At 36.4% G+C, this 22,845-nt stretch overlaps 1 protein-coding gene across 2 annotated transcripts in view; it reads left to right on the forward strand.

Annotated features, from left to right (window-relative positions):
- The window catches only part of SLC38A12 (solute carrier family 38 member 12), a 92,562-nt gene that overhangs the window by 2,381 nt on the left and 67,336 nt on the right, over positions 1-22,845 (forward strand). For both annotated transcript variants that reach the window (XM_088133302.1, XM_088133303.1), the window contains exons 2-6: positions 3,492-3,603; positions 7,424-7,545; positions 14,589-14,670; positions 15,011-15,116; positions 18,848-18,928. In XM_088133302.1, the coding sequence (XP_087989428.1) occupies positions 3,559-3,603; positions 7,424-7,545; positions 14,589-14,670; positions 15,011-15,116; positions 18,848-18,928 (436 nt within the window). In that variant the 5' untranslated portion in view covers positions 3,492-3,558. The remainder of the gene's footprint in view (positions 1-3,491; positions 3,604-7,423; positions 7,546-14,588; positions 14,671-15,010; positions 15,117-18,847; positions 18,929-22,845) is intronic.

Below are 22,845 nucleotides of genomic sequence, written 5' to 3' on the forward strand. Positions count from 1 at the left end.
GATTAAGTAAGAATCAACTAGCAAGGGTGCTCTCAAGAGCAAGTCTCTCCACCCTGTTATTTTTCCTGGAGCAGTTGTAAATGCTGTCCTTTCTTCCTATAGCTGTAAAGGTAGCACAGTATGCCTTAGAACCTCTGTATAGAGGGACTTGCTTGCTGCTGAATAGTGCATAAAGAAGCCATCGGGAGGAGAGTTCAAAGAAGGCTTTACTTCCTAACAGCCTAAGTCTTCAATCTCTCTAACTTACTCATGGCAAAAGCTCCCTTTCAAGGTGCTATACCTTGGGGTTGTCCTCAACCCTAAGAAACAACGGGAGAAAGAACAGTACAGCAGTCTGCTAATCTCATATACAGTACTGTGCAAAAGTTTTAGGCAGGTGTGAAAAAATGCTGTAAATGCTTTCAAAAATATATATTGTAATTGTTTATCAATTTACAAAAGTCAGGTGTATGATTAACCAATTATACCAAGCAGGTGCTAATGATCATCAATTTCATATGTAGGTTGAAACACAGTCATTAACTGAAACAGAAACAGCTGTGTAGGAGGCTTAAAACTGGGTGAGGAATAGCCAAACTCTGCTACTAAGGTGAGGTTGTGGAAGACGGTTTCATGTCACAGGTCATACACCATGGCAAGACTGAGCACAGCAACAAGACACAAGATAGTTATACTGCATCAGCAAGGTCTCTCCCAGGCAAAAATTTCAAAGCAGACCGGGCTTTCAAGATGTGCTGTTCAAGCTCTTTTGAAGAAGCACAAAGAAACGGGCAACACTGAGGACCGTAGACGCAGTGGTCAGCCAAGGAAACTTAATGCAGCAGATGAAAGACACATCATGCTTACTTCCTTTCGACATCAGAAGATGTCCAGCAGTGTCATCAGCACAGAACTGGAGGAAACCAGTGGGACCCAGGTACACCCATCTACTGTCCTGAGAAGTCTGGCCAGAAGTGGTCTTCATGGAAGAATTGTGGCCAAAAAGCCATACCTCCGACGTGGAAACAAGGCTAAGCGACTCAACTATGCACAAAAACATCGGAACTGGGGTGCAGAAAAATGGCAGCAGGTGCTCTGGACTGATGAGTCAAAATTTGAAAGATTTGGCTGTAGCAGGAAGCAGTTTGTTCGCCGAAGGGCTGGAGAGCGGTACAATAATGAGTGTCTGCAGGCAACAGTGAAGCATGGTGGAGGTTCCTTGCAAGTTTGGGGCTGCATTTCTGCAAATGGAGTTGGAGATTTGGTCAGGATCAATAGTGTCCTCAATGCTGAGAAATACAGGCAGATACTTACCCATCATGCCATACCATCAGAGAGGCGTGTGATTGGCCCCAAATTTATTCTGCAGCAGGATAATGACCCGAAACATACAGCCAATGTCATTAAGAACGATCTTCAGTGTAAAGAAGAACAAGGAATCCTGGAAGTGATGGTTTGGCCCCCACAGAGCCCTGATCACAGCATCATCGAGTCTGTCTGGGATGACATGAAGAGACAGAAGGATTTGAGGCAGCCTACATCCACAGGAGATCTGTGGTTAGTTCTTCAAGATGTTTGGAACAACCTACCTGCTGAGTTCCTTCAAAAACTGTGTGCAGGTGAAGCTAGAAGAATTGATGCTGTTTTGAAGGCCAAGGGTGGTCATAACAAATATTGATTTGATTTGGATTTTTCTTCTGTTCACTCATTTTGCATTTTATAAATTGATAAACATAAACAATTACAATATATGTTTTTGAAAGCATTCTTACTTTACAGCACTTTTTTAATACCTGCCTAAAACCTTTGCACAGTACTGTATATATTTTATCTAATTTATTGCCTGGCACAAGAAATACCATTGTTCTCCATGCTGTGTGACTGAGCTGAGAATGGGCCATAGTCAGAGAATCTATTTTATCATATTTCTGTATGGGATAAAGCTGAATCTAAACTTAAACACAGGCTTCTGATGCCATTCTGTCTCTAAATCTACCTTTTCTTATCCAGAATGATAGCTCTATTTACTTAGTGCGTGATAGAGGTGGATAGAAAGAATATTGGAGAGGCAACACATTTTTTTCTCCAAGAGATGAAGTAGCATGTAAGCTACTTGAATAAAGGTGAAAAATAATCCTGGTTTATTATTAAAGCTTTAAGAATCTTATAGCAGTACTTTGGCATTAGTATCATTGCAAAGAAAAAAAATGGGATAAAAACAAAATTAGATGGCTAGTGTTACCATTGGCCAACTTTCCTCTGACATACCACTCCTGCTCCTCTCTAAGCTGAATATTCATTCGTTCTCATTTATTCTTAATTGTACTCAGTTATTATTGAAATGTCACCGTCATTGATAAATTTGTTTTAATAATGATGAAAAATCAGTAATTTGAATGAGAATGGTAATGGGATCTTAGTACCTTTAATTGTGTTAAGTAATCTTTGCTATAAGTTGGAAAATATAATAGATTTCAGACTTGGAACAATTAAATATTTCTTATCCTACTCTTCAAAATGAGAAGGATTTTGCCAAGTTTTTTGGGGGGGGGCTGGCTGAAAGAGTCACTTTCATTATGAAATGTGTAAAATTGGGTATTTGTCGGAATAAGCATTAGACATTTTTTAAAAAATCTGGTTGTATCCCATATGAGCTGTGTCTATTTATCAGCTTGCTCTCGGTTTCTTTTAGCAAAAAGATGGATGACTTGACTTCAGTTTGATTTCTGAGAAGTTTTGAATGGAAGTTTTTAAACTTTGTGCATTTGAGCAAAAATTTTTCTGGGAGATATTTTCTGCTGAAGGTCATTCCAGAAGAATCTGGCAAGGAAAACAGTACTTTGCATTAAAATCTTTGGTGTTTATTATTTGAAATCTTTTCTGTCTTTGGTCAGAAATATTGAGGGTTAATATGCTGAATCTTGCAACAGCCCAATTAAGAAGTTATATCTGTGGGTATTTTTTTTTCTTATTCAGGTTTGTGCTTTGTTGGTTAACAGAAAGGTGGGATATAAATCTAGTCAATTTATTTCCTTTTGTAGAAAATATTTTGTCCATCAGGTTTCTTGCAACTTCCTGCTTGACTGACTGACTTTATTTGCAACTGATATGCTGTATTCTCTTTACTTGATGGCAATTTCCATTAGGAAGTAATTACATATATCACTACGATCTCATAATCAGCTTTCCTCTGGAATAATCTAAATGCTGCCCTATGATACAGACCCAATTAGGAACTTCCCCTTCAATTAAGGGGAAAAGTGCCTTTTACTTATAGTAATCCAATTTCAAACACAGAAGATCTTAGATAGAGTTATCTAATAAAACAATGGCATGGAAATCAATGATTTATGCATTGGTTAAAGTCATGATGGTTAACTTTGAAGTCTTTGATACTTTCTTTAGCTCAGTAAAAATTGTTATGTATAGCAGTGGATTCAATTCTTAATATTGCTTACAAGTAACAATAAAATAACTGTAAAAAAGTAAAATAACTGTTTTGTGTTTTTCAGGTTAACAGTGGCTGGATCAGAAGTGACTGACGACATATCTATCTCAAGTCCTTAAATTATTTTCAATATGGCTGGAACCATTACTGATACAGGGGAGCTCTACTCTCCTTATGTGAGTGCTTAGCATTGGTGTCATTGTTTCATGCACGTTTATGCTTAGTCTAGTAGTAGTGTGCAAAACTGTAATTTTATATAGGGCAATTGTATTATTGTGCTTGTTTTTTCCTTTCTCCAAATTATTAGGAATGCATTATAGTCTGTTTCTAGATGGTGTTTTGATACTGAATATTGTTTTGATCATTTCATAGTTGCATTGTAATGTATCTAGAAAAGGATCTGAAAATGGTAAGTGATTATATCTGTACTTCATATAAATATGAATTTAAAGAATTAGTGTATAATGTATTTTTTATAAATTTCTGAGTGCCGAAGGGCACAGAAGCGAAATTCATAAGTAAGCAAACAGCAATTCCTTGCAGAATTCAGAAAACAGGTTTTAAAATGTTTGAGCAGTGCTTTCTGCTGATTAGCTTCATTACTTATTAACAAAGATGCAGTGAAAATCCTTAATTACTAGAATTGTTTGTTTTAGGGGAATATTTTGTTTCATGTTGTCTTTCCATTGATATATCTTTGCTTAATGTTGAAGGTGGTGTCTCAGTGTTATTTAAGAGGCAATAGAAATAGAATTTTTTTTGGGGGGGATAGGTAGACTAGACATTAACTTCAGCCTCCAGGTCAGTAAGATATTTGCTATAAAATATAATATGAAGCAACAAGAGATAAATTGAGTTAATCTTTATGATTGTCATGATTTCCAAATTGGAAATACTGACAGCAACACTAAGCTTTTAAATTGTTTTTTATTTAACAAAAATGTGTCAGGCTCTTTATTTATTTTTATTTATTTATATTTCAAATTTGGACACCGCCTGTCTCATGAGGAAGTGACTTTAGGTGCAAAGGCACTTTTACATTATGTTCTATACAGTGGGCATTTTATTCATCAGTTTCTGTCCCCTCAGTTTCTCCCTGTTGGTATGTTTTCTTTCTCTTCCTACCCCACCCCCCATTTTACCACAGAACAGTATCTTTTCAGACTTTTTTTTTTTAATGTGTAGGACTGTATCAGGGATTCTCTCTATGGAGATCTGTGTCTGGTGGTCCAACCCTAGTAAAATCATTACAAAAAATCTAGAATGGTGTGCTTGCTGCACAATATGATAGGAGTTCTTGTGATTGTCAAGGGTTTTTTCCTGCAACAATTGACTGAAATATTGGGAATGTACTTTTTTTTTTTTTTTAGGAAAAGTGAGCAGAGGAGATTTGGGAGGGCTAGAGGAAGAGTTGTGAGCTATGAATGTTGAATCAGTAGTTTAAGAGGTTCTAGTCTGACAGATAGGTAGATTGCATCTTTCCTTTTTATATATATAGCCAATTACATTAGTCTGCCAAACTGTTCTTACAAATAATGTTTTCTGATTTCTCAAAATTTGGTTGCAAGCATTCGATTATTGTACTTTCTTTATATTTAATTTTATTAAAAGTTTTAAAAAAGGCAAAACTGATACAAATTAATATTAAAGTAAGAAGAAAAAAGAAAAAGAAAGAAATCAAAGAGAGCTAAAAGTGCAAGAAAGAAAGAAAAAGAAAAATAGAAAAGAAAGAAAAAAGATACAAAGAAGTGGCTTCCAATCTTCTTTACAGCAATTATAAGTACAATTATAAATTTATCTCTTTTTCTAAAGTTAGATCCTGACTCTCTTCTTTCTATAACTTATCCTATCTAATAATCAAAACCATAAATCATAAGTTCATTTTTTTCTGTTTTATGCAAAAAGTCCATAAGGGGTTTCCAGTCAGCAATAAATGCAGATATTGCCTTTGATCAAACAAATCAATTTGGCCATCTCAGCAAGTTCTAGCGTCTTCACCAACCATTCCTCCATTGTAGGTATTGCCAGATCTTTCCATCTTTATGCATAAATAATCTCGCTGCAGTTATCGTACACAAAAACAAAGTTCCGTGACTTTTTTCCAACTGTTTGTCCATTAGTCCCAAGACGAAGTGATGGTGGTACTTGCTAGGTTACTTAATCCATAGGAGATTCAATTTTCCAAATAAAACCAGACCATTACAATATTAAATTACAAATTACAGATTAAAAATTAATTGTAAAATTGCTAGGCTGTTGAGTTCTAAAATGATAATTGTCCCTGTTTTGGAGGATTTAGTAAATATCTACTAGCATTGGAAATAATTTTTTTCCTGATATTGTTGTTCTTAATCAGTAAAACAAACAAGCAAAACATATTTTCTGTCTTTTTATGAGAAGAACCACTTAAAAGCTTGAGTTCAGAGCAAGATATAAGATATGCAGGGAATGATATTTCTCCCTAATAAGTATATTCTTCTTGATCCTCTTAGAAGCCAGTTAAAAGATGCATTTGTTGATCAGATGCTGATGAGAACACAGGGATCTTGTTCTCCTAGAAAAAACTGATATCTGTGTACTGTCCAGTCTCTGAAGGCTATAGTTTAAACTTATACCAAAAATACTTGGTAAATCTCATGTATATATTTTGTGCCCTTGGTTCATTTTATTCACCATATATAGTGGTTCAAGAAATAAATATATTTTGGCAATGAAGTTGGAGTTATATAGAGAGGGCTGCTTTATGCACAGAATTTCTAATAAACCAGTTGAAGGCAATAGTGATTCTTTCATTCTCCCCTTCTTATTCTCCTTTTTGTTTTTCCTGCAGTTCTGATGAGTTGCATTTCTTCAACAGCCAAAACTGCCTAAAAGTCCCATTTTACAGGACTTGGTTTTTTCTGCCATTATCTTGTGCTTTTAGGAAGTGTTTTATGCTTAGTTATACCATATGTATTTCTTGCTCAGAACTGGCTCTCTGCCAGACTGGTTCTCTTCATACCAAGTGCTCTGTGATTTTGGGTGCCTTGTGTGTGACAACTTCCAAAGCCAGCACCATCTGATTAGGTAGCCAACCTGAGAATTTATCCATCTGTTTCAGTTCTAAATAGGAATGCTGGCTTATAATTTGCAAGAGAGTTTTTATAAGAGGTGTGTAACAAAATGGAGTAGCTAAGCATTCTCTGCCGTCCTATCGCATGATCTTCCAGCATATGAACTGTATTTAAAGCTGTTAAACTCCATCTGGGAAATGCTGAGAGTGAAATAGATTAAGGCTTCCACATATATAGAGAGGGGGAGGAAGCTGAAATGGGCTAAGAAGCTGGCAGGAAGAAATTTGTTGAACTTGGAAGAAGTGAGCTGAAGATGGTTGGTTAAAGCAAGTGGGATTTAGGCAGCTTTGGCTACTGAAGCAGTGCAGGTTCTGGAGTGGGTGGAATACTACTGAGGAGGGTTCCCAGGTGAAGGAAGATTACAAAAGATGGAGGCAGACCAGACTTCAAGAGATAAGTCTATATAGGAAGCCCTTGATTAAGGAGATTTTTTTTCTGTATGCAAGAAACATGATAAAGAGAATTATAATGCAAACAGGAAGTTCAGGATAGGTAGGAACAGATGGTAGCAAGCCAGATTTTGTCCGTTATGATCCCTGTTTAGTTCCACCCACTGTGCTATAGGCTCCATTAAGCATCAGCTGCACTTGGTGAAGTTATTGACTGGGACATTTCTTTGCAGGCTTATACTATACCAAACCTCAACCTGCATGAGTTGAGGGGAAAAAAAACTTCATATCATAAAGCAATATTATTACTGGAACAATTAATATGTACTAATAAAGATTATTTTCACTGTGATTATCAGACCTGTGAAATCACGTAGTCACAATATCTTAGTTTGGATTGTACATATGGAGATTGCTATTGCCTACCCAATTTGCCCAAAGATGCAACTAATTTAAATAATAGATTTTAACATGTTTCCATTCTCTCTTTGCAGGTTGGCTTGATTTACATGTTCAACCTCATAGTTGGCACAGGAGCTCTAACTATGCCAAAGGCCTTTGCTACTGCTGGTTGGCTTGTCAGCCTTATTCTAATAATGTTCCTGGGGTTTATGAGGTAAGATTTTGCTACATGTTACTTCTGTTAACCATTATTAAGAAATTATGTATATACAAGTATAGTGAATATTTTAAAAGGAAATATTTATGTGACCCAGCACTTATGATTTCATTAAGAAGGCAGACCTAAGTGTTTTGCAGGTGTTCTGAAGTAGGTGAAAAGATCAGATAATATTTTTCATATTTCATTTTTTATTATGATAGGGAATGAGACCTGATCTTTCTTCTTGCTTGTTTGTGAGATATTCATCAAGCATTGATGCAATGATCATAAAAAGAATATACCTGAGCTCTGGAAATTTCAGGAATCCTGCTAGTTAAATTCCCAACTCTTTTGCTTCATACTGAGTTGCACTAATTAGGAGCTGTAGCAAGCACTGCTTTGTTACCTATCTGAAAAGCTAATATTGCAGAGAGCTTTGGTGACCCTAATTTGGCTAAAACAAGAGATAAGAGATATGTAGAGAGAGACCTGGGATTAGGTGTGGCTCATTGGACAACATTCTTTGTTGCATACTTTCAGTATGATCACCGGCAAGTATGGTCAACATCAAATATCCTGCTTTAACGTTACATAATTCTGTAAATCAAATTCAGCAGCATCTTTGGGCTGAGTGGAAACACATCTTTAAAACTAAGGTTAAAAAAGCAGAGCTGATAAAAGACCTGAGCAACAGTGAAGTGCTCTACAGAATGGAATTGGGGATCATAGTGGAAGAAAAGGAAACCGGCTATCTCGATAACAAACCAGCTGTGTGACCTATTCTCGCTGCCAGCAGACTGCATTCTTGCTTTAATTGATTTTTGACAAATTGAAATAACACAGTAAATACACAATTAAGTATAATGATAGGATTTTTAAAAAATAAATTCTTTCCTGAGTCAAGCGTAACTCTTAGTGATTACATGGACACATCTATGTTTTTTTCTTTGTTATTGCTGCCTTTTTAAAAAAAATTCTCAGTCTAATCTATACCCTTGAAATTTTCTGGTAATCTCCTGTCCAAGTACTACTAGGTTTGACCTGTTTTTTCAAGGTCAGCCTAGGCCTGCTAGGTGTTTTCACCTCCTGGGACTATATGAAAATATAATTGCCCTGAAAAGGATAATTCCTAAATTTTGTGAATGACAATGTTTGAACAAATGTATCCTTTTTTTAATGCCATTTTTTTCTATACTGTTACATAGGTTAGGTACTTCTAATGTTTACAGTGTTGTTAACTTAGCTGCTATTATTAAAGCTGATGGAAGCTGGAAGCTTTCAGTTTGTTAGACAACTAACACATGGTGATAGCTTTGGGATTTGTTGATGAATTGAACTGCTATATACTGAATATCATAGAATAAATGTTCTCTGAATAGTCTGATACATGTAGAAAATTTTGTTTTCGCATCTGATATATTCAGTAATCATTGCTGACATGAAAATTAATTTTCTGAAATCAGGTTCTCTTTTTAAAATTATGCATCACAGATTAATTGAGATAATTTAAGATCCATGTCTATTCTTGCCTACTGAACTCGCTGAAATATTTAGTTCATTTATTTAAAATAATTCTTGTAAAACATGGAGATTATAGATCAGTCTATATTGCACTATGAAAAGTAAATGTAGTGAGAATGGATTACTTAAAAAGTATATAAAAGAAGAAGACATTGGAGTGGGAATGGAAAGAAGAAGAGATAAGGTCAAGTATGTATTCTGATGACTGAATGTAGAAAAATGAGTGCCCAGTACAAAATAAGTACTTTGAAATGGTTTAGGTCCATAGAATGAATATCATTCCATAGAATTTAGTTCCATAGAATGAATGGGGATCAAATCACAAAACAAAAATATGAAGGAAAAGTGAATGGGTCAAGAGGAAGAGGAAGTTGGGATTGGAAGAGATGTTGAAAAAGAGAGAGGAGAAGTTTATAATACAAAAGGCATTGTAGAGCATGGTGCAAGGAACTAGTGAAAGCAAAGATAGTTTGCAAGGATAGAAAGGTATGAAAATGATAGCGAATAGGTTGCTGTGGATAAGATCTAGTTAGATTTCTGTCCTCTCCTGTCTTTAATTTCTTTTGCTTATTATTACCTTTTCTGTGTCTTGTATAAGGGTAGATATGTTTCTAATCCATCATAAAGTAAAGAATTTATTGATCATGTGTATGGTTGTATGAATTGATATCCGTATTTCATATTTAGGGTTTTTAAAAATTGTTCTAGTCTCTGAGTAAGTCCACTGCCCCCCTGTTTCTGTTTCCCAAGAGGTGGATTACCCCAGTGGCTGATGCAGTTTTGTCACTGCTGTTTTTTATATTGTGATAATCAGACTTCCCTATAACAATTTTGGTTTTGAAATAGGTGCTGAGCAAGGATTATTGAAGGAGTTGTCATTTGGCATACTCTTCCCTATCTTTAATGGAGCCAAGCTTAACAATTTGTTTGATAGTTAAATAATGAAGCAGATTGAATACAGATGGCAGTAGAAAATTATGCATCACAGATTAATTGTGATAATTTAAGATCCATGTCTATTCTTGCCTACTGAACACACTGAAACATTTAGTCCATTTATTTAAAATAAATCTGCATAACATGAGCCTTTTGTAGGTCTATGAAGGGTACTGGTAGTGGTGAAGAAAGGAGAAAAAAGGGGAGAATTAATGAATATGTTTAAATATATATACACGTATACATGTTTGCCTTTGCAGTCATACTTGCATTTCAGAAAGTCCATAAAACAGTTTCTTCTATATTTTTTCTCAGTTTTAGAATCTCCCTCTGGATTGTTTTTTGTCTGGCTGTATGCTTTTTGAGGATAGTCCTTTAACTTTTTGCTGATTTTTTAAAATTTAATTTTCTTTGCTGTATGGTACTTTAAACACCTGTGGATAAAAGCCATATTAATGTTAAATGAGTAAAATGACAGGACAATTTTAAGTATTGGTACATATTGGGTAATGTCATCTTCAATAACATTCTGCCATTTTGTTACTAAATAGGTTTAGGTACTAACACACATAGATTATGCTTCAAATACTTTTGAAAGTATTATTAAACATTTCTCCAGGTACACAAGGCATGTTGGCTATATTTTTTTCCAGTTAGAATTTTATATCTAATAGAAAAAAACCTGGTTAAATATCAGATTCTCTGATTGTTTTGTTGGTTGTTTTATTATATTTAATAATGTCCACCACTTAAAAATTTTAGCAGATTAGAAGCATTTTAAGTAAAAATTAACAATAACTAATAAAATAACATAGTTGTGTTTTTGAACAAATATTGTTTTGAGTGGTGTGAAGGAATGCTGCAGAAGTAGGCACTAATGTATACTTTTTTGATTGAGTGTAAATGCTATTATGAACAATGGATTTTTAAAGCATGGCAAAATATATAATCATTATATTCTGCCTACTAGTGTAGTTGCTAGTAGCCTCCAGAGAGTGGAACTCTCTTGGCTAATCACCTGCCTCTAGACAATACAGTTCTCCACCCCCCCCCGCCCCCACCACCACCAGTGCTCACCCCCTGAGCAAAGTGAGGAGACAAAGACTGCATGTTGTGCAGGATAAAGAAATAGATTTCACCTCTTCCCTGAATGTTTGGGTTAAGTATAGAGAATTCCTGGGAATGGATCAGTTTCATAGCTCTGAATAAGCTTTGAAAATGCACGGAATATGCAAGAGTTTGTTCTCGCTTCCTACTATGCCAAAAAAAAAAAGAGAGAGAGAGAAAATGACCTCGTTCCCTTTTAAATGCTTTCTATATGCTGTGGTCATCAATGATGGGCACAAATAATGGCTGGATACCAAGATCAGTTTAATTAATTAGATTAATTAGCTTTAATTATTTACAATTAATGTCTACACTTAATTGTTCTACTGTGAACATCACTACCTTCCATTGTAAAAGTATTGCCTTAAGCTGAATTTGTATCCTTTCTCCTTGAGTTGAGACTGTGTTGTTTGTGAATTAATCTTACAAATTACTATTGAAGGAAGAGGCACTGTAAAAGTGCCGGTTCTTTTGGATGGAAAGCATAAATCTTTACAGATTGCTTCTGAGCTTTGTAAAAGAGATTATTTTAAAACCTTAAGGCCTATCTGTAGTTTCCCTACCTTGTGCTTTGATTTCTCTTCCTGTTCATTTGTTTGTATTGATAGGTTCTGTTCCAATTTGCAATTATTTGTACTGTATTGTCCTTGAAATTTTTCTGACTGCTGTCAAGTGGGAAACATTTCCTGTAATATTACCCTGATACTTTCATTTCTCTGTAAGCACTTCTGGATTCATGATATCCCTGAATTATGTTTGATATGGTAAGATGTTCTTAGCGGAATCATTATCTAAGCCCCTGGAAGGAGTTACTATATATTAATCTTAGCAGAACTGATTTCTCATTCAAACTTTGTAAATGAGTTCAAATTGTAAAGCAGCAAAAAATTATTTTTGAGATTTACATTATTCTATCCTTTAATCATTTCTGCTAAAAATGAGAAGCAAAATAACCACTTAAGTGGGGCAAAGGGCAACAAATCAAATTGTAATGTTGAATATGGACAATTGAAGGATCACTTATTCCCAGTCATTGTCTTAGTAGATCTTCGAAAGTATTATCAGTCCTAAATAAACAGCATTCTGTGTGAACCACTGACCTGGTTCACACACTATGCTAAGTTAGGATTTTCAAACCATGGTTAATAGAACACTTGTAACCTGGTTTATATATACTAAGATGTACAGTGGGGCAAAAAAGTATTTAGTCAGCCACCAATTGTGCAAGTTCTCCCACTTAAAAAGATGAAAGAGGCCTGTAATTTTCATCATAGGTATACCTCAACTATGAGAGACAAAATGGGAGAAAAAATCCAGAAAATCACATTGTCTGATTTTTAAAGAATTTATTTGCAAATCATGGTGGAAAATAAGTATTTGGTCAATATCAGAAGTTCATCTCAATACTTTGTTATATATCCTTTGTTGACAATGACAGAGGTCAAACGTTTTCTGTAAATCTTCACAAGGTTTTCACGCACTGTTGCTGGTATTTTGGCCCATTCCTCCATGCAGATCTCCTCTAGAGCAGTGATGTTTGGGGGCTGTCGCTGGGCAACACGGACTTTCAACTCCCTCCAAAGGTTTTCCATGGGGTTGAGATCTGGAGACTGGCTAGGCCACTCCAGGACCTTGAAATGCTTCTTACGAAGCCACTCCTTCGTTGCCCGGGCGGTGTGTTTGGGATCATTGTCATGCTGAAAGACCCAGCCACGTTTCATCTTCAACGCCCTTGCTGATGGAAGGAGGTGTTCACTCAAAATCTCACGATACATGGCCCCATTCATTCTTTCCTTTACACAGATCAGTCGTCCTGGTCCCTTTGCAGAAAAACAGCCCCAAAGCATGATGTTTCCACCCCCATGCTTCACAGTAGGTATGGTGTTCTTTGGATGCAACTCAGCATTCTCTCTCCTCCAAACACGACGAGTTGAGTTTAGACCAAAACATTCTACTTTGGTTTCATCTGACCATATGACATTCTCCCAGTCCTCTTCTGGATCATCCAAATGCTCTCTAGCAAACTTCAGACGGGCCCGGACATGTACTGGCTTAAGCAGGGGGACACATCTGGCACTGCAAGATTTGAGTCCCTGGCGACGTAGTGTGTTACTGATGGTAGCCTTTGTTACTTTGGTCCCAGCTCTCTGCAGGTCATTCACTAGGTCCCCCCATGTGGTTCTGGGATTTTTGCTCACTGTTCTTGTGATCATTTTGACCCCACGGGGTGAGATCTTACATGGAGCCCCAGATCAAGGGAGATTATCAGTGGTCTTGTATGTCTTCCATTTTCTAAGTATTGCTCCCACAGTTGATTTCTTCACACCAAGCTGCTTGCCTATTGCAGATTCAGTCTTCCCAGCCTGGTGCAGGTCTACAATTTTGTTTCTGGTGTCCTTCATCAGCTCTTTGGTCTTGTCCATAGTGGAGTTTGGAGCATGACTGTTTGAGGTTGTGGACAGGTGTCTTTTATACTGATAACAAGGTCAAACAGGTGCCATTACTACAGGTAACGAGTGGAGGACAGAGGAGCCTCTTAAAGAAGTAGTTACAGGTCTGTGAGAGCCAGACATCTTGCTTGTTTGTAGGTGACCAAATACTTATTTTCCACCATGATTTGCAAATAAATTCTTTAAAAATCAGACAATGTGATTTTCTGGATTTTTTTCTCATTTTGTCTCTCATAGTTGAGGTATACCTATGATGAAAATTACAGGCCTCTCTCATCTTTTTAAGTGGGAGAACTTGCACAATTGGTGGCTGACTAAATACTTTTTTGCCCCACTGTATTTGGTAGTTCCTACGTTATGTCAGCCAAACATGTGACCTTTATGACTTAAGATGATGTGTGAAACCTGTCCCAGTATATCCATATAATCTGGCTATTGATGTTCAAGTCCCTTCAGTACAGAATGGCATAAATTCATGAATTGTCCCTGTGATTGTCTATTATCCCCATGATATAATTGCTATCTGACTAAATAGCAAAATCAGTGGTATAATGAAGAATCTATGAAACATACCCATCCTATCATTTAAATTCAGTTTTGTAGTTCTCTAAAAATGGAGTAGAATCTACCGCAAATTTATGCAACAGATAAAGTTGCATTTTCCATATGTGTCTTTTCACCTAGACCAGTGCTATGATATTTTGGCCAGGCTAATTCTATTAAGCCTTGCCATTTGAGGCCTAGCATTGAAGCTGGGTGGAAGAAAAGCAAAGAGTCAAGAGAAACTAAGAATTGGAGGATAAGCTAACTTGAGTTCTCCAAATCCCTATTGATACAAGGTGTAAAAATTAAAGTCCCACTCCTTTATACATGGCATATTGGAAAAAAGTTGGCTGCCCATATTGTATCTAATCTTGCTTTCAATATTCAGCATTGCTTGAAAATTCCTCAGAATAGAGCTTTTTAAAGAATGTGTTCATATGAATGAGATATTGTGATTCATTTTTATTTTTAAATAACTGGTATCTTTTCATTCTCCTATAGCTATATGACCACAACTTTTGTAATGGAGGCCATGGCTGCAGCAAATGCTCAGCTTCACTTAAAGAGAATGGAAAAGCACAAGGTGTGTGTGGCATGTCTTAATCTGATATCTGTCCAGTCATACTGTTACGTAGTAGGAAAGTTTTAATATTGCTCCTGTGCCTGTCCTTAAAATAAATTCCATACTGTTCTGCAAAATTTATTTCATTAAAACGTAGCATTTTTTTCTCTCACTGGATTGGATACTCAGTATGACAAAGGAACTGAAACTCTAAGCATGTTAAAGACCCACAGCTAAAAAGATCTGTTTTTTTCAACTAGTAAAGGTTTTTTATTATTTAGTGCTTAACATTCTTTTACTTGTCAGAATTCTGCAATAATCCTTTATTTCTGAGATTTAGAATCATGTCTTACTCTTCTAGGAAGATGATAATGATGATGAAGAAGATTCTTCATCTGGAGTTTCTGATAGTGATGTTCTCCCAGATGTCTATGAACGATCAGAAACACGGCCTATTCTATCTATTCGTAAGTTTCTAGCTGATTCTACTCTCATCCTGATATTATATAAGAATCAGTCTTTCTCTACAGTTCTTTTTCAGTGCCAAAGACAAGTGAAAAAAGATTTTATCCTTTATTTGATCTTTCTGTAAATGATGCAAGTCCATCATGGAAGCAAACAGTAGTACTTTGGGAATCATATTTTTAATTGAAAAAAATAGTTTATCAAAGTAGAAAGCTTGTTCTTTTGCAGATCACCAAAATGCATGTTTAAAATAATTTTTGTTGATTCCAAGCCACATCGCATACAACAATGGTGTCCTTGTAATATATTTTGTCCTTTTTTGCACTGTGGGCTTTTTTGGCATCCAACGAAGCCACCACAGCTGATTTTATTTTTTAGAGTATCAGCTTACTACCATGTAATGAGACTCCTCTTTTCATCTCAGAGTAGGCCTGAGGCACGTCCCATGCTTGGTCATATTTACTCTTAGTTGTACTTCACTTGCACTCCAGGCATCACTTTTGCTGCTTCATCTCCTGGAGGCCCGGAGAAAATCAAAGAGCTGCATGGATCAGCTGATAAGAGACAGGCTGCTTGGGGGTGATTTCATCAAGAGCCTAGGATGCTGCCTCTTCCCAGTGGTGGATCAGGTTCTTGATGAACTTAACTATCTTACTGTCAGGGAAATCCTAAAGTGCCCACCAGAAACCACTTGAATCCATAAGGTACTTATGGTGGACAATCTGAATGGGACCAGGACTGCAGAGGCATTGCATGGTTGTCAATCACATCTGGACTAGAAAGTGATCTAACTGTGACAAAGCGTGAATGGTAATGCCCTCCATATTCCAATCATTCAACAACTGGTCTGAGTTTTAAAAAAGGTCTAACATATGGCCACCTATTATATCAGAGCTAAGATGACTTGTTACAAGCTGATGGTTGCTATGGAGGCCATGAATTCTAGGCAGTCCTTGAACCAGTCCCTCCCACAGGGAGACTGAAGTCCCCCAACAGGCAGCTATTCTCCACTACTAAGTCAGTTATCGGGTTAAGTAGTCCAAGGAAGGAATCAGAAGGACAGCAAGGTGGCTGATACCACCAAAAGGACCCCTAATTTGTCCCTATGAATCAATCTGTCACCAGGTACTCATGTCCTGCCACCTCAGGAACAGTCCTTCTTGAAATAGATAAGGTCTCACAGTAGATCAGTGTCGCATCTCCTCATCATTCCACGTCTTGTAAGCGTAAGACCTGAAACCCAGCTGGACAAATCTCATAGAGGACAACATCCCCACCCTCACTCAGTCAGGTTTCAATAATACACACCAGATCTCCCTGCTTATCCATCACTAAATAATGAACGGATGTAGCCTTATTGCAGAAGATTAGCATTACTCAGCAACAGTGTGAGGCCAGGTTCCCTGATAATCTGACTACCAGGTCCCCTGAAAGGGATAGACCAGTTGGAAAAGAAGATCACATCAAGATTGGAGAGATCTCTTCCCCTGGGTGGCCAGATTGGCCTTCCCTAGTTTTAGTTTTTCTTTTATTGATACTACTTCTGTAAGTAACCCAGATAAACTTACTCTAATTCTGATACATGAATTAGAAAATAACTGCTCTGCTGCATCAGTATCAACTGATTGGTCAGCTCACTTTTTGAAGTCAGGATATGAACTTTCTACTATATTTTATGGAGCTAGGTACAGTATCATATTTAGTTGGCTCCCGACGTTATCATATTCATTCTATCAGTTTAAATTTTATTAATAGCTCAGTTTGTGTGATTGCAGTACCAAGCTTCATTTCTGACATAAAATATCACTTTTCTTCTTTTGTAGAATAAGATCATCTTTCAAATTGTTTAGGAGCCAATTTCTCTGCTCTGTCTGCTTGACTTATTATCTTCTTGACTTCAATTACTGCTCCAACTTGGACTGAAGACTTTCCAACCACCTAAATTGCTTTTTACTGTTGCTGCAGTAGTTGGTATCAGTATACAAAGTTTTTTTTTTACCTTCAGGCAAAACTATAGGAATCTTTAAGTTTTGCTTTTCCCTGTTATCCTCCATCAATCTTTAGTGTCTTTGATGGAAACTCATTAGTCTTAAATCTGTTTTTATTTAGTGCTACTCTTTCAGCATCTATAGGGTTGTTTTTATCATCTAGAACAAATGTTCCATTTGTTTTAGGCATAGGGGTACCGCTTGATTTCCTTTTACCTTTTGTTTTTTTTTACATGCCATCATCAGATTCCAAATAAACAGGGATTTGCCTAAAGCCCTATAAGGATCTATTCCTTGGATCTATTTCTTGTATAATAGAAAGCTTCCAAGAACAAATGAGAGCTATAAATTTAAATCTTTTCAGGCTCTTATGTCAAACAAGCTAGTTGTTGAATTACTTTCACTTTCTATCAGTATTGTAATCTTCCAAATTCTCCAGATTATAATCTTCCAAGCTCCCCATGATGATTCCTCTCCAACTAACATGTTTGCTTGAGACATTTACAGAATAATTTTCAGCCTTGGTACAAAACAGTTGAAGACAGTATCTGCACTGTGTTGCCTTCTTTCCTCCCTCAGAAGTTACTGAGTTTAACTGTTAGTAAATTCTAATTTCCTTCTTCCTTCATGTCTTGGATCAATAGACTTGTTCATATCAAAAGGAGAAAAATATGGCTGCCAAATAAACTTTACTGAATAACTTTGAACTGTGAAAACAAATCTGGAAAAATTATCATTTTCACATTCCATTCCAAAGATCCTGCCTGCTGTGATAAATTCAAGATATGGTTCTGTGCTGTGTATCTCAAAAATCTTATGACAATAGAACTGATTTCCTTGTGCTGAATGGAAACTGTAAGATAAGCAGTTTCAATTTTAAGTTTGCATTCTAGCAGTAGTGAAAAAAATCTCATGTATAAGTTTCTCTGTAAGACTGCCATGGACTGATCTTGCTCAATATTATAAGAAATATTTAGAAATAGTGGATTATTTCTACAACATAGATCTCCAAATGGCTTATGTCATCCTGAAATTCTTTATTTACCTTGCTGCACATCTGTGACATGTTGTTTATCAAAGTTTTCAAACTGATTATTGTATCATGTGAATCAATTGTGAAAGATTTCAACTCTGCTGGTTTCTGAACTAGAGGATCAAATCTCTGCCTGAGCTCCAAAGAATTCTGCTCCACTTCCTGCACTGAGGCTTTTATCTGCATAAATAAAATAATCTGAAAGTTGTAAATCCTGGGAAAGAGCTTTTAAAATGGTGAACATAGCTTTTTTTCCTGTTACTTATTCTTTTGGGTCATCAGCCAAAACCATTCAGCCAATCTTCAGTGTACTTGAGCAACTGTTCTCTCTCAGAGAGGGAAGAAGCAGAGACTTTTTTTCTCTGTCTTCTTAATTTTGGCCCACAATTAATCAAATACATTCCCCAGTAGTGCAACCAAAGCAGTAATTTAAAGGATGAAAGACAAGAGGAGATTGATCAATTTAACTATAAAGCAGTTTAAAAACGAGGGTTTAGTCTTAGCTTTGGAGAAGAACTAGTTTTTAAGTCAGGTCATCACCATACCAACCAGAAGTTTAAAAATAAGCATCTATTGTAATGTTACTTTCTTTTTATTACATGCATATGCCTTTAGTACTTCATAAACAAGATAAAGAGAATGGTGTATAGTATGAATAGCTCAGTCTTACTATGACTTAACTATGAGTCTAAAAACTTCTTCTAACTTTCAGAGAGACGAGGAGCACCTAATATTTTTGAAATCACAGAAAGGGTGGAAATGGGTCAGATGGCCTCCATGTTCTTCAATAAAGGTAACTATTTTTAAGCTATGAAGGCCCTGTATTATGTTGGATATATTTTGTTGATTTTTCTTAAACCCGTTCAGTTCATTTCCTAGAACATACTGTTTTTATTTGTGGAATATTTTCAAGTAAACGCAAACTAGGAAACACGTACGCATTAATACTTAGAGATTGGAATATTGCTAAATTATTGCAAAACAAGTTCTCAATTTCCTCCTTTATTTTCTGTGAACTGCTTTGTAATGAGTGCAAGTTTTATTGATGATTGCCTGGCTGAGGATAACTGTGGCTACTATGGAAGATAGATCTTATGTAAGTGATTGTTCCCAAGCTTTGGGGCTGGATAAGGCTGTGTGTGGGATCAAGGCCTTTGGCCTCTTCTTCATTAAGCTGTGCATTCACAGCAAAGGTTGAAGTATAATTTTACTCAGTGTCATCCAAAGTGACCTGGTAAGGATTGAGATGTGTTTAACTAACTTTATCTTCCCACTCTTCCAAGGATGACTCTTTCTGACTTTGCACCATATTTAACCATCTAGTAAAAAGAAATAAAGAATTTAGAGAGGTGGGAGGCAATGTAGGGGAGTAGGATAAAGGGGGTGAATGGGATGCAAAATTACATTCTGTTTATGCTGTTTGTATGCAGGAGTGCCTTTATTTCACCATGTCTATATTTTTGCTTTGCTTTGAAGTAGGGTTACCTGGGTTTTATAATTGTATCCTTCACTGTGAGGACATGTTCTTTTACTCTAGCATTGAATAAACGTAAACCCAAGTTTTTTGATAGGGTAGCTAGAGGGATGTTTACATGGTTGAGAAACCCAGGTCTGGAATAATATAGTAGCATTAATTTTCTATTTCTGCGATGAATAATTTTACACAGTAGAGGGTGCTCAGATCACGTATGTGAATGCAGGTCAAGCATAGTTATTTATTATTTTTAACAAATGCTGTTTTTGGTTGACAGTTCAAAGAAAAATTATTCTGCTTGTTTTCTTTATTATAAGCAGTTGTGATACTAGCTTTCTCCTTGAGAGGGAAAAGTTAAAACCCCAATGAAAAGTTTTAGCAAAAAAAGAAAAGTGCCCCTTCAAAGATAGGGATGGCCCTAATTTGTGTCGTATGATTTTCCTGTTGTTTTGATCTGCAGAAAAGTACTTGGTGCATTAGAATGTTTTGGAAGATCACAGAGGTTTCCAAATCCAGGCATACATTATCAAGCACTGAATTTAGCTAGGAGAATAATAACATCTCTTTCTGCTGTTCCTTCTTTTGGCTTCTGTCTGTAGAAGTTTTACATTATGGATGTCAGGAAATACCTGTTGGCAAAATATTTTAGTGTGCAGACAGTATTTTGAAAGGTCTTTAAAAAGCGCTCAGCTAGGAATACTTTGTAATCTAACAGTTTAGTGATTTTGAAGCAAAGATGAACATACTGAAACTGAATAGAGAATCATGACATTTTTACATATTTAGTAGCCCTTGGAGCATTTTTTAGGAACGGGGAAATCCTATAGGGTGCCTCTACTTCAAATGTATCTGAATAGCAAGACAGTCCTAAAGAGATTATTGATTTCACTGGTTACCTAAAGGGCAAGACTCTTTCGTTCTATGTTCTGCTTCCCTCATTCAGCTAGAGTTGACTGCTTCTGCTGCTGATTCGTGTCTTGCGTGTAGATTGCGTCCAACTGCATCTTTTTACAAATGCAGATAAGTACTGCTGAAAAATCAGATTCCTGCTCCTGATGCAGCCCACTGTGCATCCCTTTTCCAGTTCTGCTCCAAAGGATAAGCCGGAGGGCTTCAGAGGAGAGGAGTGCACGACTCCCGTGGTGTGCGCGCATCTGCTTACCTAATAGCGGGTTTAGCTTTGCATCTCATGTTTCTACTTCATCTAGTCGCTTGGGTTTCAGGAGTATATTGTATGCGTGGTTTTGTAATTGTCTTCCCTGTATCAGGGATTTCCCTCCATTTTCCTTAGGAGTTATTGGATGTCAGAAATTCCTGGCTGCTGCTCATTGTTTCTAATTTGCTTTTTCCTTGTCTCACTTTAGCATTTGCCAGGCGTTCTGCAACCAAGCATATTCAGAATTTTCTGCATACTTTTTTCAGTAAATGAAATCAGCACTACATCAATTACTTGCTTTTAAGAGCTAACTTCTGACCTTCCTTTCTATGTTATGTAGTTTTAGAACAGCCTAAAATATATTTATGCAGTCACACTGAGTATGTCTAATATTAAAACCTGGCAAGATTTGCTACCAGGGTAAAAAGATTTGTATAGTGCAAAGAATAGGATTTTCAGAATATCACCTTCTATTATGATTGCTGTTATATACAGACTGGTTATTGGTTTGTTAAAAAGAAAGTCTTTGTGTTTGCTGTGTACCATGCACATTTCCTTTGGCAATCTTACTAGAATCAACACTTGTCAATTGCTATCTTACCAATTTAAGCTATGGATATATCTTCCATATGAGACTTGTACTCTGTAGGAAATCAGCATTTAGCCTTTTTTTATAGTGATTTTATTAAAAATTACAATTAAAAGATTAAAAACTAATACAAACTAAAAAAGTAAAAGAATAAAAAAAGTGCAGAAAAGAAAAAAGTAGAAAAATAGAAAAGAAAGAAAAAGTAAGAATATAGTAAAGAAAAAGAAAAGACATATATAAAGAAATGACTCCCCCCTTTATCACAAGTATAAACAATCTTAGTAACTTATCACCTTCTCTTAGCATACAACAAATGATCTCTTCTTCCCATATCCCATTTCTTATTCAGGGTTCTGTGGATTTTAACAATGAGCAATAGCAGCCCTTTCATAATCCTCCCGTCTTATATGTTGCCCTTCTAAAGAATATCATCTATATATTGATTACTTTTATAGAAATCAAGCTTTTGGGTAGTGATTAATTTTTAAAAATCTTAATGCATGCTTGTTAAGAGAGTTTTTTTGTCCAACAGATTTCAAGGTGAAGATAAAGAGAACATCTTTACAAACCTCATTTTATCAAATGAGAAGGGCTCTCACTTTGGTTAATGATAATGAATACAAAATGTCATCTGAAAAATGGACTCTTTGAAGAATGACAGTCTAATTCTGCTGTATTCCTCTGATTAAATTACAGCTGTTCCTAATTCAGTTTTTTCTGAGAAACCCAGTATTAGCTTTTAAAATAGTTACTATCTTGTCCTTACATTTACCGAGATATACTGAGGACCAGGTTATCTGAGGAGCCGTCTCACCCCTGTTATATCAGCCCGCCCCACTAGGTCCAGCAGAAAGGGCATGTTGTAGACCCCACCAGTCAAGGAATTTCGACTGGTAGGGTCTAGGAAAAGGGTCTTTTCTGCTGTGGCCCCCGCTCTGTGAAACAACCTACCTCCCAAGGTGCGGTGTGCCCTCACTGTCATGGCCTTCAGAAAAGGTGTGAAATCCTGGCTATACCGGAAGGCTTGGGGGCCAGATGGGGGATCGCACCAGTGGAGGTGGCTTGTGGGGTAATTGATTTTGCTCCCCCCATCATCTTGAATGTTTTTAGTATTTTTGTATAGGGTTTGTTTTTATAGCTGATTTTTAATGGATTAATTAATTTTAATTATTTATGGGGTATTTTAATTGTTTATGGGTTTTTGATTTTAATTGTGAGCCGCCCAGAGTCACCCATTGGGGGAGATGGGTGGCATACAAATTTAATAATAAATAAAAAATAAATTTATTCAAATGCCCTTCCAGAGGATTATTAGCTTAACATGGTAGAAAGGCTCAGTAACTTCAAATAACCTTGAAAGTGAGGGTAGACATATGAGTTCCTGAGAGGTCACTCTTGCCAGCAAGGTTAAAGGGGAGGATGAAGCTTCTTAGGGCTTCTTAGACTCAGTAATTGGCAAGGGCAGGTGTGGCTCAGCAGGTGTGAAGTAAG

This window comes from Python bivittatus, unplaced genomic scaffold (assembly GCF_059951505.1).
Source record: "Python bivittatus isolate LINGU-HERP-01145 unplaced genomic scaffold, Pbiv_v1 ctg000080_np1212, whole genome shotgun sequence".
In the NCBI taxonomy this organism is placed as follows: Eukaryota; Metazoa; Chordata; class Lepidosauria; order Squamata; family Pythonidae; genus Python; species Python bivittatus.